Here is an 18,498-nt window from a genome sequence, read left to right as displayed (position 1 = left end):
TGGTCAGGAGGGGGCATCTTTGTGTAGTCAGGTCTTTCTCTGGTCAGGAGGGGCATGGTCAAGAGGTGGTGTCTTTGACTAGTCAGGTCAGAAGGGAGTGTCTATGTCTGGTCAGGTCGGGAGGGGTGTCTTTGGCTAGTCAGAACAGGAGGGGGTGTCTTTCACAGGCCAGGAGGGTGGAGTCTTTGTCATTTCAGGAGGGAGGTGTCTTTGTCTAGACTGGTCAGGTGGGTGTGTCTTTGTCTAGTCTAGTCAGAAGGGGTCTTTGTCTGGTCGGGGGTGTCTTTATCTTTTCTGGTCAAAAGGTGGTGTCTTGTCTAGTCAGGTCATGAGTGGGTGTCTTTGTCATTTCAGGAAGGGCCGGGTGTCTTCGTAAGGCCAGGAGGGGGTGTCTTTGTTATTTCAGGAGTGGGTGTCTTTGTCCAGTCTGGTTAGGAGGGGGTATTTTTAGGGTAGTTTTGTTCCCTAGGACTCTAATATTACCTTTGCAAAGGCATCTCTACCATTGTAAGCCTCTTCTACTGTGTGACTTTTCTCCATGACTTCTCCTCGGGCAGCTATCACTCTGTGACATAGAGCTTTGCCCAGCTCGTCTTGACTGATGCTGAGCAGCTCAGCCATAGCAGAGAGCTGATCTGGGTCTTTCACAGAACATGAGTCATCGTCCGTATTCTCAAAGTTAACCTCGCCCTGGCCGACGAAATCAAAACAAGGAAATCAGCCGTGAGTAACTTTCACCGGGCAAAGACAAATATCTGGTATATACAGTAAATACTTCCTACTATCATTCTCAGAGATACTGCATATGGAACATTTCATGAATATAATAAAAATATTTGCTTTTTATATAGCGCTTTATACCAGCGATAGGTCTCAAAGCGCTTTACAGACGTTATATTACCCATGGTCAATGATAACCTGTCCCAGAGACAATCCCTCCAGTCGGCAGCAGTTATATACTGTGCCCAATGACAAGTTACCTCACAGGTACCCATTTAACCCCTGAGTGGAGAGAGGCAAATGAGATAAAGCATCTTGCCCAAGGACACAACGTAATGAACTAGGCAGGAATCGAACCAGCAATCCTTGGAACAAGAGTCCGACGCCTTAGCCAATTGGCCACCACGCTCTCAGAAGTAACGTACCCATTTGACCTCATCTTCAAATTTATTCCTTCATAAATAACTGTTGTTTACTCACACAAAGGCAATAATAGAGCCAACTTCTTTTTTAAATAACTGTTTAATCCAAGAAGTATTAGCATGAGACTATTAAAGGGGCTTTCATCAGCTGACTAATAATAAGTTTGTGATCATACTACCAATATCAAACTCCAATAACGATACAATTCAATTATTTCACTTTTCAAATTCACATAGCAACAATTAATTTCTTTTCTTTCTTTCTTTTTTCCATTCAATTCAAAAGCATCTCCAATTTCTTTTTCCAATTTTTGGAACACCTCATTAGCTTTCGTACTCACAGAATTTGCTTGGAGGGCAAAATCTGGAAATATTTAAATCTTACCCTTTGAGCAAATGCTTTAATTTATGCATATCCTTGTATCCAGGTTTGCTTATCCGGGTAAATTATACTTGAATCAGAATAGCTGAACATACCTGCACAAACATCTAGGGTTACCCTGGACCAATGGGGATCCATTATCATGTTTCATGCAAGCTAAAGGTGCGTCTTTGTATCCCATGGTGTTCAGAAAAGGGATTATTTCTGCAATAGATTACAGGCTATATCCATTGCCTTTCCATAACCACATCTTATTCAAATTATGTTTTAGCTAAGAATCACCTTTCCCAATGATCGATCAAGATATGTTATTATGGATAATTTTTATTTTTGTTAAGATAGTGACCTTCGGTTATGGCAGCTCTAGCCTTCATCTGTTCTTGTGATGTGTTATACATACAATTATATTATATGAAATTAAACGTTATTTCTAAAAACAAATCAACCTGTCTTAAATAATTAATACTCTTTAGCTGCTTCAAAGCAGCGTTAGGGAGTGTTAGCTCAGTGGTTAACGCCAGTGCCTTCCAATCATAAGGTTCCAAGTTCGAGTCACTCCAAGATTAATGTATGTCGTCCAGTTACAGACTTGTTGACAATTGACAATTCATAATCATGGACGTTAAAATATGAATCTAAGAGACTGACTTCGGTCAGCTTCCGGCTTTGATAAGCCAATGAGGCTTCTTTGCCAGTTCCTGCTTGCAGGAGGATATAAAATACATACATACAAAGCAACATCAAGATGTTCATACCAAGTGCAAGATGGCTGCCACGACAGCCCAAATGGTCTTTTGTTCCTCCGATGTGAACCCAAGATCTCTCATGGCTTCCATTGCAGCCTTGTAGTCCTTCTTGTCGCTGATTCCGTTCACCTGCAAAAAAATTAAATTAAAATAAATATAATCAAAGAAATATCATAACAAATATCATATAATATAGTATAATAAAATATAATAACAAATATAATAAAAATTTAAATAAAAACACTCCTGATCCAAACAATTTGAAACAATTATCAATCCGCTATTCTTTCTTATTCTACACGGCTAAACAAAGAGAATCAACCTGTATAGGTCAGAGGCCATCTTGTATTTTATTTTTTTTTTTCTGCAGTATCCACTTCACAAGAAGACCTTTATGTTAGTTGCCTTGCGATCTGGAGAACTTTAAGAGACTGAAAATGTCATCGGATTTTATCGTTTACAGGTAGAAAAAGAAAGGCATTTGCTATTTTTCTGACAGTGGACATAAAGTACATGAACAAATGACAAACTATTACCAGTCATCAGTCACAAACTTGGGATGATTTCTGTAAATTACATAAGCACCGTACTACTACTTATTATCAGCAGGTATATTGCACTGCTCCCATAAGCCTGCTATATATGCTATAAGTCAAGAATTTGCCAGTGGGAACTTGATTATAGCCAGTAGATTTGCACTGCTCCCATAAGCCTGTGCAGTAACTGCTATGTATGCTATAAGTCAAGAATTTGCCAGTGGGAACTTGATTATAGCCAGTAGATTTGCACTGTTCCCATAAGCTTCTTGTACAGTAAACTGCTACATAAGCTATTACAGTATTCAAGAATTTACCAGTGGGGAACTTGATTATAGCCAGGAGACTTTCTATAAAGCAATTCCATTTAATAAGTGGGCTTCATTCATCGTGAAATTCTTAACCTGGACATAGTACGTACGGACTGCGTACAAGTACTCACGGAAGCACCATTTCCCTGGTTCATGTAGTGATATCTTGTTGAATCCCTCCCTAGTTTCATCGCTTGAAGTTGTTGCTCTGTCATTCCTACCAGAAGCTGATAGAACGAATGGAAACTTCTCTCTCCCTTCTGCTGTCGAACGACTCTTGACTGCAATGAAACATGAAAATGAGTATGAATATGCATGAATTATGCACTAGTTGAATCGCAGATGGATTAATTGCATCAGAATCAGATCCAGAGGATGAAAATCCAAACAACGCATCATGGACAAGTTTTGGAATCATGGATTACAAAGGGGAAGGCACCGGGGCAGGGAGGGCCATGGGCGATGTTGAGCAAGAAAGATGTCAACTATTGAGCGCTACGAATATCAGGGTGTGTACTTCGAGGAGACGGGTAAAAGCGAAGTGAAGCACACATCAAAGCGAAATTACTATATAGCAAGATGTAAACCTCATGCACGCCAGATGTGGTTAGGAGGCATAGTTAAATGTTACCAATCTGTATAACCATGTACAGCAGATGGAAATGTGCGATAGTAGGGCGGGGACAGGTAAGATAGAAGATTACTATTATGAAGTTGGTTCACACCATTGTGAACCTCTTTAAACGGCATTCAATAGCACTAAACATCCTATCTTTAATTACACAATGTAGCATTTAAGTTATACACACTGCCACATTGAACAAACATGCATCTTTTCATACAGTATCCTCCTATTTACAAAGCCTTCACCCTAGAATGCGGGTGCTAAGGTTGTGGGGAGACAGGTAAGCGAGGAGAGAAGTCCCACCCCATTGTTTCCAATATGACACTTGACACCAGCGACCACCAAAACTGCTGTTTTTAAATCTGCTTTGCCTCTTTACAAAGTACTGTGTTGCAGCTTTTAAAGATGTTTTCTTAACAGGTACTGTACACCTATTATATTCTTTATTCAATTTTGTTATTTCTAAACTCTCCATCAAAAAAAATATACAAAAAAATTCACCTTGATTTTGATGTCGGTGTGTCACAAGGAAGAAGTACACCAGTCAGTACAAGCAGTAGAATATTAAATTATCAACCAGCACAGTTTGTTTTTTCAATAAACATACTGTACAGTAGAGTACTGTAGTACAAGGTCAAGGCTTAGAACACCGCTGAGGATATTTAAAATATAAACCGAATCATATTGTTTACATTTACGGTTCTATGCCAGCCAATCAACTGTAGGAGAATACCAATCAAGAGCAATTGAGGAAACAAATTTCGCACCTATTTTTTTTATCGTTAGTATTAACTGAAAATCATTACTTCAACTCTCTTCGAGGGATGAAGGATTCATTTTTATAACTTGACTAGATCTTTTGGGGATGTTTTGAGGGGATTCAAAAGGGAAAGCAGAGAGGATACAGTATGTAAGTTTCACAAAAATTTGGCCAGATTATGAATATATTTATGAACAGTAATTAATATAAATGATTTGGATGGACATACACCAGTTAAAAAAGCACTGCAAAGATGAAACTGCAATTTCAAATTTCATAATCAGATACAACTTTACAGTTTATTATAATTACCATGTCATTTAGGGACTTTTGAATTTACTCTGCAACATTTCTTGAGATATATAATTTAGCTAGAACCCTGATACTGTTTGTTCACATCGGGTGTAGGTTACATCTACATCAGTTACAGTTTAAATATCGCTATATTTTAATACACAACCATACTGTTTGTCCACCACTTCACAGCAGGTTCGTTCACCCATCAGACCGACCCTTGAAACAAATATGAAGAACTTTGAACTTTTCCTCGGAAAGGAGAGAACCAAATGAAACTCTAGCCAGCAGATAGTACTTACATGATCATTTTACAAAGAGTACAAGTATCCTACAAACATATTATTGATCTAGGTTTAAGTGTTCACATAATCTGTAAAACGTCATTTCAGATTTCCTTCAGATTTTAAACATACAGTACTGAACTTGTAGGTGTCATTTCTCACACTATAACGCCAACAGACTATTACGTACCGTAACAACTCTGTTGGGGCTCACATCATTCATTGTTCTCTGGGAGACATACAGTAAATTGACATTGTAGGGTACAGATTAATTTCAGTTGCTCTTTAAAGGGGATGAAAAATTTGGCACAATATGCGGCGGTAATTTACGCAAAGTCATACATACATACAATAGAGCACTGTTCATGAGTCACGATTACATGGGATCGAGTGATTCAACTTGAAATAAAGTGAAACTAGGATGTTTTCTTGGACATGTTATTATATTCAGATAAGGTCAACATATCACTTCCTGCAGCATATATTCCCTAGGCACTTCACAGTACGTAACGTAACGTACATGAGAGACATAAGAAATAATTCGCCTACAGTATGTACCGTACAGTAGTGCAAGGACTTAAACAGTTATTATTTTAAAGTACATTTACCAAAAAGGTGGAACCAATCATCAAATTTGGCCAAAAATGGCTCTGCAATGACCTTTGACCGTCACCACAGACTCGCTATGAAAGGGACACAGTATATCTACCGAGTGTGAGATTGCATCAAAGCTGAACTATGTACAGTACTGTGGTTACATGTCTAAGAAGCAAAATCACTTAAATGTGAGTGAAAGTCGCCTTTGATCGTAACCGAACCAGGGAGCTGTCGTTCCTGACCAGACATTCTTGCCACTATGAACAAACTGTATCATAAAGAGGCATTAGGGTATCTCGATCGATAGTATAAGGAGTTGGAGGTTTTGACCGACATTGTTGACCCCAAATGACCTTTCACCTCCACCAAAAACACAATAACAACTAAGAACACATTAAGGAGTACCTACCACCAAACGATTGTTTGCAGATTGAAAAAATACTGCACTTGCTGAGCTACTTAAAGTTGCATCTAATTTGTTCATATTTTTTTGCCGCTGATGGTGACCTTAAGTGACCTTTACCTCCACCGATACCGAAAGGCATTCGGGATCTCGCCATGCTACGATTCTCAATTTAGCTAAAACACAAACAAGTGTAATGACTACATCCAATTATATTCTTCAATGCAAATGGCAATGCAATTTCAATCAGTTGTCCATGGCAACCAACCGCACAACTAGGAACGGTACACTAATTGATTGCAACATATTACCTGTAACAATATTTAATAAATAATTATTTAAAGATAAAGGAGAGTCCTTGACTTGCCATACCATATAATATGATAATAAAACAGACCCCTATTAAAAGGAACCCCACCACCATTACCATCTCCCCCCACCCCCCCCCAAAATAATAATCATAATGGAGTAATTTATTAAATCTAATTCAATATTGTTTACTCGTTAAATAATCTTTTTAGTCCAATAAATCCATCTCCTTTACTATCACATACTGTAATACAAGAAAAGGAAACAGATCATTTGTGTATTAAATGGAGTAGAAATCATATTCCAATAAAAAATAAAGAGGTCTTGAAAATTAGAAATGCTATCTTGTCCCAGGATGTCATTAAGTTACAGCATCATATTATCCATTCTGTTACATTTATCTTAATCGCCAGGGCCAATTTACCGATGTATGCTATGTATAATACCTGAGTTTAATACTTTACTACACATCAGTCTGTTCCACCTTGATATACTAACTGTAGACTATGGTGGATCTAAGATGCTACTTGATATTTTCACAGCATGTTAATAATTTGGGTCATTTCCTGCGCAGTTTTAGGACACTCAAGGATCATCAAGCTGCAAGTTAAGAATTGTAATCCACATGTAGGCTCAACAGTGAAGGTCTGAGAATGTCTACTAATGTTAGGCTGTTGTACTAAACAACAAAAAAAAGATGGTGGGTGGACTGCCTCCATTTTAGGTGATCTAGGGACAATGACGGTTGTGATTATTCAAAAGCCCTCTATCCGGTGCGGTGAGGGATGCGTTACATCAGGAACTAATCCCCACCTCGGTTTGATATGAGTTTTCCTTCCTGCCTACTGTACCCATTGGTGATACAGTCAATATAAAATTGGTTCAACAAGTAACAAAATACTACATACAGTAGCATCGTCATGACAATATGACTAAATATTATCTGATACCAGTTATGACCAAAACCCAAACTGAAATATCATTTCCCACAAATATATCAAGTTTTGCATTCTTTTCCTTATATATATATATTTTTTTTCCTCTCCCATTTTCCACTTTCAACAGCAGATCAGAGTTGAAATATGTCAGGATAAAATAAATTAATGGTAACTAACTTAATCTGTTTGCTGCAAAATTGGATATTATTCTTATTATTATTATTATTTTAATAACAACAACAACAGCAGTAATAATAATAATAATAATAATCATAATAATGCAGTTGATTAATATAGCGTCAAACCAGAAACATGAAGTAGCTGCTCCAGCCACTTAACAAAACAAGTCAATCTCAATCACAATCAAATCAAAAAGTTAAGAAATTAGTAAATCTATGATGGGTTCATATACACACAATCACCTTATTTTGTCCGCTCTTTGTCAGAACATGTATATGGCAGAACAATGCAGCTTACATTACAATTCTTCCAAACCCCCAATTTCAAAACCGATCCCCTGTTTTGACAAGCAATATTTTGTAGGTCAAACAATACACGGCTGAATGAAATTCAAATAGATTGTGTCCTTCACCTGGTTCTAAATATTCTATTCACTGATTAGATAGCTCATGAAAGTTTCAATTTTCTGGATTCCATCCAATACTGTAGGTCTATGTATAAGCTCCATAGCTACTTGTGATTCATACGTTTATTAATATAGCCTGATATGATATACAGTAAACACACACAGTAGGCTAAAGATACATGTAAGAAGCACGGCATGTGGTGCAGTGGGCTGCAACAAACAGTGTCACATCAAGAAAATCAATACTGACACACAGACAAAAAAAGGCCTCTTCAAGATTAAGATAAAACTTCAAAGATTAAGATAACAAGCAATATCAGGCGCTGAGCGAGTAAATTCATCGTCCAAAATGCTTCTTAGATGTATCCACACTATGTCTTTGGTACAGTACAGTAGTTACCAGCTATGATATAGCAGAAATTTGATCATCGAGTGACTTTGCGGAATTTTAAATTATATATGATAAATTGATCACCAAATGGTCAAATAAAAACACAAGCACCAATGTAAAACTTTAACAGTATATGCACATGTACTGTAAATATGAATATGTATAGCTACTGTAAAATGCAGACATAAACTACTGAACCACAACAAGACTGATTTGGTCCGATATTAATTACCTTTAACGAGCATGAACCATCACACGAGTACAAAAATAATAAAACTAAAGATATGACAACAGAAGAGGATACTTAAACAGTGCTTCAATGGCAAGAAGGTGAATGCCAAGACTTTATACTGACAAGATCTGGTCGAAAAACACGATCACCGAATGCCAAACGGAGGTGTAAAACTCGGAGGAAATGTTCGCAGCCCAACACACCCTTAGTCTTCTGAATGGTAGATTTGGAAGAAAGATTGAGTGGGCGGTGAATCCTCTTAATATCTTGCTTGATCAGAAAGAGTTTTCAAAGATTTTTTCTTTTTCTCTTCAACGTTTCAAACTGGTCGTAATCGGGCTCAGAGTAGTACTATCGTATTTGTTCACGTTTTTCTTTTCTAAGTTTTATTGCCATGGATACTATATTCATGCTACATATTCACCTCCGCAAGCAAATTGTGTTGGTCTTTGACGATACTGTATGGATCAGAGTTTCTCGACGGGGGACGTACCGGGGATATCTGACAGACGAAAGAGCTTCAATAGCTCCCACAGATACATATTAAAACACAATCTTGCACTACAGACCTTACTATGGCTTAAAAGCACACTATGGGCCCTAGTGCTCATTCTAAATATTGTCTTTTTTTCTTCTTTTTTTTCATACCTCTAAATTATGAAATTTTGAGTCTGTCAGGCCATGTTGCTGCAATCAATGCCTTTATGTGGCGCTTGAAGGAATCTACAGTAATTGAGAATCCCTGGTTTAGGTGAATAATTTTGCATACAGTCAGCACCTTACATGCAGTCTGCTTACAGTGTGCAACTCGTTACTGAATCTCCAATCAAAAAATTATGACATCAATACTGCACATTCACGTGTACAATAGAAGGGAAAAAAATGCAATCAAGATTTTTTTTCACCAAAAACTAATTACAATCAAAGGAAAAATAGCGGCAGAATATCTGAGCTGGCCGTGTTCGTTTATTATATTTTTAACATTTTTTATTTATATTTTCTTCAATATCTGAATACTTGATTAAATTGGAAATATATCCTTGGATGGACATTGGGACAAAAAAAGCAATAATAAAAGCCCCACAACCTTCAACCCTGAGGGCTTATATCTAAGAATCAATTTATATATACAGTGTACCATCATGGTCAAAATATTTGGATTTGGTTAAAAGATATCTTGTATCAAATGCACATTTAAGAAAGCCACACATGTAGTGAAAGACAATTTGTCCATTTTTTGCATAGCAATTTGCCCATTGTGCATAGCATCTTGGGATGTGATACTGGATAAAAAATATTCCCTGTAAAGATGGATTTGTGTATGTAGGTATTGCTTTCTCTTACATTTAACTGATTGTAGAATGAAGTGTGTGTGTAAGTATCGTTGCTGGTATTATGACATTTGTGATACTTGCGACCATGCCTGCCTTTTAGGTTAAATAATTGCATCCAAAATGTAACATGTGAAAAGTTTTGAAAACCATTTGTCCGAAATTCCATATTAGTTATACATACTGTACTTAAACTTTAATATTTTTCCAGATATTTCTCAACAGTCAAGTTAGACAAGTCAATGCCGTAGGGGGGTAGAAAAATATTTTGGTTTGCGAAAAGGGACAACTATGGAGTCACTCTAACCGACCTTGCAAAACTGATGGCAGTAAGTTAAGTCGGTAATTACTATTACGGTTAGATTCGTCAAACACAGCAGCATACAGAAATGTTGTACTCAAAGCCAAAGTGAATTAATCAGGTCACACATCCAGAGGTCTATGCATGCTAAGTTCTTCAATACCCCCCTCATTACCTCGCAGGAAAACATTTTCATACTGTAGTTTTGTTTCGAAGATGTCGGTGTTAACCGAAATGTAAAAGCTTGACCAAACATTACCATAGTTACTCGGTCTTTTCTATCACATTAAAAGAACAGTCCAGGTCAATATTTCTTTTTGATATGTTAAAGAGGAACATGCCCTAGAAGCATTCTGGTCAATATCTCAAAAATGGTACATGGAGGTAATGAATGCAAATTTCACCAGAATGCTTAGATTATGTTCCTCTTTAACCTTTCAAAAAGAAATTTTGACCTGGACTATTCTTTTAAATGTTCATATTTGAATAACTTCTACTGTATAAGGAACTAAATGGTTTAGCATAAACAGGAATTGAGAATGGGTTAGCTACCAGGTACAGTAGCTAATTTTAAATATCCAATAATTCCCTCACCACATTGCTCACAGATAAATAAATACCAGATGTCCAGGTATTATTCCACAAACTCTGTAGGCAGGTACAATACAGTTCAAGCACTGTACACTAGTTTCAATGCATAGTTTCATATGCTCAAAATAGTACCAGTACTGTAACCACAGTAACGACTGTCACACACGTAGTACGCATGGCGGCCTCGATACTGACTTGGATGTGTGAAGCATTAAAGTTCAGCAATCTCTTTTAATGCTTTGGCAGGTACAAGTACAATAACAACTGCTCTGGTTACCGAAAGCTAACCTTGAAACGTGCACGTACACTTGTGTACTGAGACAAAAGAATTGATATTTGTTTTATTGTTTGTTCTATAATTAACATCAAATTGATCCTTTCTGAGCACTGCTCTCCAATGGACCATTGTACTGCTTCTGTGAACTGTATTGTGTATACACCTACAGTAGTACTGTACAAAATGGATGCATTCACATAGCTGAGGGATAACAGAATCACAAATGTTCTCGGCTGTAGAGATCATATTCAGGCCGAAAATTTACAATTAGTCATTTCACAAATCTTGTATCACCTTTGCAACCTGCCTGAAAGGTCAAAACAAAAAAACCCACTTCTGGACCAAATTTGTATCCTTTTCTCGTTCATCAAATAATGCGCATGAATGTTACAGGCATAAACACATCATCGATGAGTTCGTGTATGGAAGAAAACGTGCTTATTGACATTTTGTCGACAGGAAGAAATTTTTAATCTTTTGTCACATAGTACTGTTAATGTACTTCAATCAAAAACCTTGTAACATAATTAATGATATGACCTTAATATTTCCATCATGTAACATGTGACAAAATTAATTATAGTACATACTTAATGCTACAAGTTATCTGTGTAGTGTGTACATATAAAAGGAATACTGTAGGTCCTGCACATGGTGATAACCATGCATGGAATAAATAAACCTGCATGTAATGTACATGTATAGTGAATGAACTTTGGTCTAAATTGTTTAAACAATCGTATGATAATATTTTGATGGTGCCTCACTCATTTCATACAGCAAACTGGTTAAACTCATATAAACATAAACAGATAAATATACATGTAATTGAAATTTTAGTATGTACAGTATATAAGGTAAATAGGTAATATTGTTGTATACACAATATGCTAGTAATAAAGGAAACCCATGCCAAACAAAGTCAAAGCTACAATACTATTTTTATGCCTACCCTCTAACAATAGTTTTATAACCATGGTATCAAGATTATCTAGTCAAATAGGTACAGTTTAATGCAGCTACTGTAAGAGGATTATTTCAGGCATCGTTAAAACCCTGATTATCTCTGTAATCCCGTTACACCCCAAAGATGTCGACAGCTACTGTAGGGTCAAAATCCGACTTTATTAGCATACAGTACAGCCTTAATATTTCCCTCACAAGACCTTCTCTCCTTTTGAATTCCCCCTCCTCCTCTTCCATTGTCCCATCCTCCACTCATTCATTACCTTACTCTTCCATCTGTTCAAACACCTACCACCTCCCCCCCCCCACACCCCTTATTTTTGGTCCTAATCTGAAAGTTTGAAATCGCGGGATGGTTGAAGTCAATCTTGTAATTGAAGTGTTTGTCTATTTAATGATATTTCGCCTCGGAGGGAGGACAAGGAAAGCCGAAAAAGATCCTTAAGTTCGGACGGATGATGGATGAACTGACCAGTAAGGATAACAAGTGTGAAAGGGGAAACAACCGATAGCAATGGAAATATTTACAGTAGTTGAATCGAAACTTAAGATGTATATATTCCTGCTTTTAGGAAATTTCAAATTTTTTAATGAGTAGCAATGGTAATATAGCAACGGTAATTTTTTAATGAGTAGCAATGATAGCAAAGGTAATATTTACAGTACAGTAGTTGAATCGAAACTTAAGATGTATTCCTGCTTTAAGGAAATTTCAAATTTTTTAATGAGTAACATGCCTTTGCCATTAGAGCTTGGTAAAAACATTGTTAAAGAGTTTAATTAATTAAAAAAATTAATTAATCACCCCTGCCCAGGCCTTCCATGGGGCCCTGACAAAACAGCTATACTGTATTTAGTTTAACCCATGAAGACTACTGGATGCCACAGTAAACTTAGTACTTTAGTAAGAGGCTCTGAAACTTAAAACTTTGTCGTTGCAACTCATAATTTATCATCAGAAGAGACGTACAGCTGAATAAACATGAATCAGATATACATTTACTTTGTTCTTGAGTCGTCTGTCCTTTCTATCTGATGAAAGGATGAAAGGCCAGCTCACAGTTTAAACAACGAACGTGCAAGTCAGTGAGAATACGACAGACACTGTAACATCCAATGCATGTTACGGTAGTTGATCAAACACAGTGTGGTGTTCTTATTACGGTATAAACCGTAGGATTTGATTGCGGCTAGTATTGTTGCAATTTAACAATAACTTCAAAGAAAAGAGACACATAATGTACAAGACTACAGTCATTACAAAAATAGATTTATTCAGATTTTATATAACAAAAGCATTATTGCAATCTTTTTCGTTCATGCCATAATGTTAATGGACAGACATACAATGTGATAAGTGTTAGTGTTGGTGGCTGTGACCCTACAGTAGTTGTACTGTTTAGTGTTGGCAACAATTAAATCATTGATAATAGACTCTGTACATACTGATGTCCAAAAAAATCCTTTCATAATTACTGTATTTCTCCAAAACCACCCGGAAAGGAAAGTTCCTGTAAGTATCCATACCGTACATCCTTCCCTTCATTTGAAATTTAATCATATTTAGCCTTTTCCACATGTTGGAAAAATATCACTTACAATTCCCCCCCCCTCCCCCCCCCCCCCCTTTGGCTATCAGCATTCAACATTTCCAAGAAAGACAAGTGTAAGATTGTTATTAAAGCCCATTTCCTGTAACATTTGAAAATGACATTAAGAATACTAAGCCAACACACAACCTGCACTGCACTGTAATAGGATTTTTGATATAATTTTTTTTCATCTGCAATATGTTGGTAAAATGGACTCTTATAATTCCCTGCCATTACTAAACCAGAATGCAAAAATGCATTGAAGTTTCGATTACTTCATTGCAATAGACTTTTGCTTATTCACCAGAAAACAGCTATTATCATATAAATGTCCTGATATCTACCATGTGATAGGGTATCATGTTTAAATGATTTCCAGAGTTTGACCTCACACCAAAAACAATAGGCTTCTTGTACTCATTGTGGTTGTTGTACACACCAAATATAAAGTTGGTCCAACATTCCCTTTGTGAGATATCATGTTTGCAAGTTGGGCGTCACCAACGCACACACACACACATACGCCATCATGAATGCAAAGATTACGATTTATCATCGAAACCAAAAAAGACTAAATTAAACATCTGTGGATGCTAAAAGCTGATCATCGTTTCGTCTTATAGCCATCCATTTGATACATCCCAGACGTATGTTGTACAGGTCTGAGAGCTAATCGAAGGACATTTAAACATCCATGAACATTGAACTACAGAACAAACAAGGCAACACCTGCTGGTTGTTCCTCTCAGATTTCATCCCAGATAACTATTTGCTGACTCTCCCATTGCTCCCCGATGACTACTGTACCTCTCCCACCCTTCGTGCGAGTATTTAAAATCTGAGTCTCATTTATCGCTCGAGAAAGATCTCCGGGTGACTCATAACTTCGTCTAGTCTACTATGGCCTCTATGACCTGCCTACTGTGCATACAGTAGCTGGGAGATCCGTTCTGCGATGAAACACCGCAAGAACCTGCCGCCAGCCTTCTCAAAAATGCAACTATGAATATGTAAAAGATCCCAGATGAAGGGAAAACAGAGTATACTATGCAGGAATCCCCGAATAGTTGTCATCGCCTTATCCTACACGGGGAAGATGATGATTATCTCCAACCATACACCGATGGGACACTTTTGACTCGGGGAGTAATGTGAGTTTCTTTCTGGAACTCTCTTGATAATATCGGTATAAGAAGTGACTCTAATAATTCATCTATTTTAAGAAGTAATTAAAGAAATCTATTTGATCAAGTATGTGAGTTGACTCACCATATTTGGATTAAAATGATTGGCATTAAACTAGCAATAATTTGTTAATTTATTTTCAAGCTAAATGCCAAAGAGTCATATATCCATATTTTTCATAATCTATTGTGTGTAAGTGATGAAGGAAATATCAGTTAAAGGGCCGGACTAGGAATGCTTACTAGCCACATCAGCTTCCTTTTTCTTTTGTTTACTTATGCTAATTGTTAATTTTCATTATCACGTATTATATAATAATTGTATATTGCGATTAAAATAAATAAACGAAATAAAGCAAAAACTACCTACGGTAAATCACAAAAACCCTATCTGTTCTTGAGTTGGTCTGCAGTACATTTCAACTAAACGATAATCGCCTCCAAAATTTGGTATATACTGTATGTGTTACCTTACGAGGAGGTAATATTCCCTGGTTATTTTCAGTTTAACGTGGGGACCTGCATTACACTGTGGCACAATGAAAACACTTTCAACTACTTCAATTTTTGAGTAAAAATTAATCTATTTCTCTAAATTTATTCCAGTTTAAATATAAATTTATAAAGAATAAGAACTACATAAAGGAAACATATAATTACTGTACAGTGATTAGTTAGAGGTCAAATTTGAAAATATTAAAGTATACTAAAGATATCAATATTGAATATCTCGTCAGTTTTAAATTAAAGTAACGTGTCCCTACCATGGCAATATCATTTGATATACTATTACAGTATCAAACCAATGAAGTACTGTCATTCAAATTGCTCTGTAAGTTACCTACTTCCATTTGTCCAAACAACGCCCTATTATTCATCCCACTTGAAGAGAGTTGAGTCGAATCTAATAATTGTAGCGATTCTAAAAATGATCGTTTTTTTCTCTCTGACATCATTAATAATCCTACTGTATCTGGGAAACAATAATCTGTTCACTAAAAATGCAAACAGCTCTCTCTCTCTCTCTACGGAAGGTAAACATTGGGATAAACATTCCAAAGTCCAAAAAGAATCTAAATTCTGATCTCATTTTGTCACTGCACTAGCAATCCTGGAACCTACAGGATTATTTTCAACCATATGGTACTGTGTATCATTGAGGCAGAACATTACAACAGTGTAAACATAAGAAGAAAAACAAAGGCCATTTACACTATAGATGTTGCAAATATAGACATTTTACAAAGTCCACCCATGGTAGTTACCAGAGAGTAACATGTTTTGGATACTTTCACTGCAAGCAAGCAATTTCTATCATTAAACATTGTAACAGATTAATAAGACCATCTCAATGCTCAGTTCCCAAACCTTTGTTCACCAACCTTCCCTTCAAATATTTGAACTCCTTACAAAATCCCAAAAATCCACATTCCCTCCTACTGATCCAATAAACTGATTTAAAGTGGGATGAGGTGATTAATTTTAGCTGAATGTTTAACGAATTATGCAAAACACCCCAAATCCATTCAAATAGTAACTTAGAATGTCAATAGAGATATCACCCAAGATACTTTACTTTTGATTAACTACAGTTTGCACTTCCATTAATCTTGGACTCTTGGACCTAAACACTCAAACAGTTTAGTGCTGTACAGAACATACGGTCTAAATCTGGAGTTACTGTATACTCATTAATAGGAGAGATTAATACTGCATGGTACGGGTATACTCACAAGTACAATATAATCTGTTATTTTAAAGTCCACCTAAAGGATGACGTAATGCAAATGTCTCAGAAGTTTGCAAAATTAATATCAATAAACTGCGAACAACTTTACTGTTTTGGATTGACAGTTTGAACACTTTAAATTACGGAGGAGTATAGCAGTCAAAAAGGTAGTGAACTAGAGGGGCATTTCTGATTTAGGGAGTGGGTGAATGGGGGAGTGGGGGAAGGAGGTACAATGTTATTGATCGGAGAGTTTTGATAACTATTTTGGTGAGTTGGGCATCACAAGCATCACTATCATATAAAATACAGATGATGGATGGATGGATGGATTGTCGAACAGATGGACGGATGGACGGACAGATGGATGTGCTATTTCTATAACATTCTTTGCTAACCTTAGTAGTCCAGCCACTTTGACTTTGAGCAAAATTTCTTCAACAACAAAAATACAGTATTTAGGACTTAAATCTGTGACTGTTGCCAGTTCATTTCATTCAGCATTTCCTCGTTGTCATTGTCGCCACGGAGCAAAATTTCTTTTGCCTAAAGTCATCCAATGATAACCTCCTGTAACAGTCAATCTGGGTTTCCTCTCTCACTTCAGCAAAGGATCCTTACCTCTCACATCCTCTAAATAACCTTGAACAACATTACCCAGATCCAATTAGTGGTGGCTTAATTGAAGGCAATTAAGCCCATTGACAACTGACATTGTTGACTGCTGGTCAATTAATAATACGATATTAAAACGAATATTGAAATCGACATGGTCATTGGCTAGTAAATGAATTGGTTCATTGATAAAGGATACATCAACCAACGAATGAACTCAATCGGTTCAAGCAAAACTAAAGCATTTTACTACCTCTATTTTTTGTCAGAACAGCAAAAATTTGAGACTCTGTAACCAAAACTTCCCCCACTCAATCAAACCCCCCCTCTCTCGCCAGTCCAACTTCCATCCTTAAACAAATGTACACAAAATGTACTAAATATCGGATTTGATTAGGAGGCTGCCAGGGATCTATGGCTGACCCCTGATTGCTCCGGGCCCTCTGGCACTGCCTGGACTGGTCGGTCCCGCCCAGCTAAGAACCTTTACTTAAAACCCTGGAAATACATTTTATATTATTCTACCTTTTAGAGCAGTCACAATTTGTAAATTCGACTAGAATAGCAACTTTTTAACCAACAAGGCCTCGTATTTGGTTTATGCCTGATCCTCTAAACTAAAAGATCGCACCCGACGACCAAGAAGAAATATCCATTAAATACCCATTTCCTATGATGTCATAGTGACCTACTGTTAGTACAGTACATGTTACACAGTAATAAGAATAATAATATTTGGTCATGGATATTTCACCAGCTAAAACTCGACAAACGCCTTCGATGTTTCCTATTTGGGGATGCGACTTTGCTATTATCTCACTAAAATGCCTTCCTGCTATTACTCCCCGCGTAAAGCCGAAACAAGAACAACAAAAGGAAACGGCCCATCCTTATACTGTAAATCACCAAATTCGACGAAAAGGTCAGGGCGATATACCGGTGACGAGCCATTTGCTTTTTACTTAAATAATCTTAACGTCAATAGATTAGATTGCTCACTCTACTACAAGAGTTGGAGTCAATTCTTATAGTGCGGTCTACTTAAAATGGTCATATTCACCAATCAATGGTGTAAGTTTCAATGTGAATATGAGCAGATACAGTACTTTATTTGCTTGTAAGGTACAGTAGTTCAGCAATCTAATGTGTTATGAGGATGATACGGAAAAATTATTTCTTTACAACCTCGCATGATATGGAACTGTAAAGTCTCTCTCTATATCTCTACATATATCTATATCTATATATATATATATATCTATATATATATATATCTCTCTCTCTCTCTATATATATATGTATATATATATCTATATATATATATATATATGTATATATATATCTATATATATATATATAGATATATAGATATATAT

The 18,498-nt window shown here is 36.5% G+C and overlaps 1 protein-coding gene across 2 annotated transcripts in view; it reads right to left on the bottom strand.

The window, feature by feature from the left end:
• Positions 1–18,498, bottom strand: part of LOC139958688 (unconventional myosin-Id-like) — a 260,444-nt gene that overhangs the window by 232,642 nt on the left and 9,304 nt on the right. For both annotated transcript variants that reach the window (XM_071955958.1, XM_071955957.1), the window contains exons 5-7: positions 3,249–3,398; positions 2,280–2,399; positions 484–690 (exon numbers count right to left, since the gene is read on the bottom strand). In XM_071955958.1, the coding sequence (XP_071812059.1) occupies positions 484–690; positions 2,280–2,399; positions 3,249–3,398 (477 nt within the window). The remainder of the gene's footprint in view (positions 1–483; positions 691–2,279; positions 2,400–3,248; positions 3,399–18,498) is intronic.

This window comes from Apostichopus japonicus, chromosome 18 (assembly GCF_037975245.1).
Source record: "Apostichopus japonicus isolate 1M-3 chromosome 18, ASM3797524v1, whole genome shotgun sequence".
Lineage (NCBI taxonomy): Eukaryota > Metazoa > Echinodermata > Holothuroidea > Aspidochirotida > Stichopodidae > Apostichopus > Apostichopus japonicus.
The sequence above is the reverse complement of the archived record's forward strand: the minus strand, read 5'-3'. Positions and strand labels throughout refer to the sequence as shown.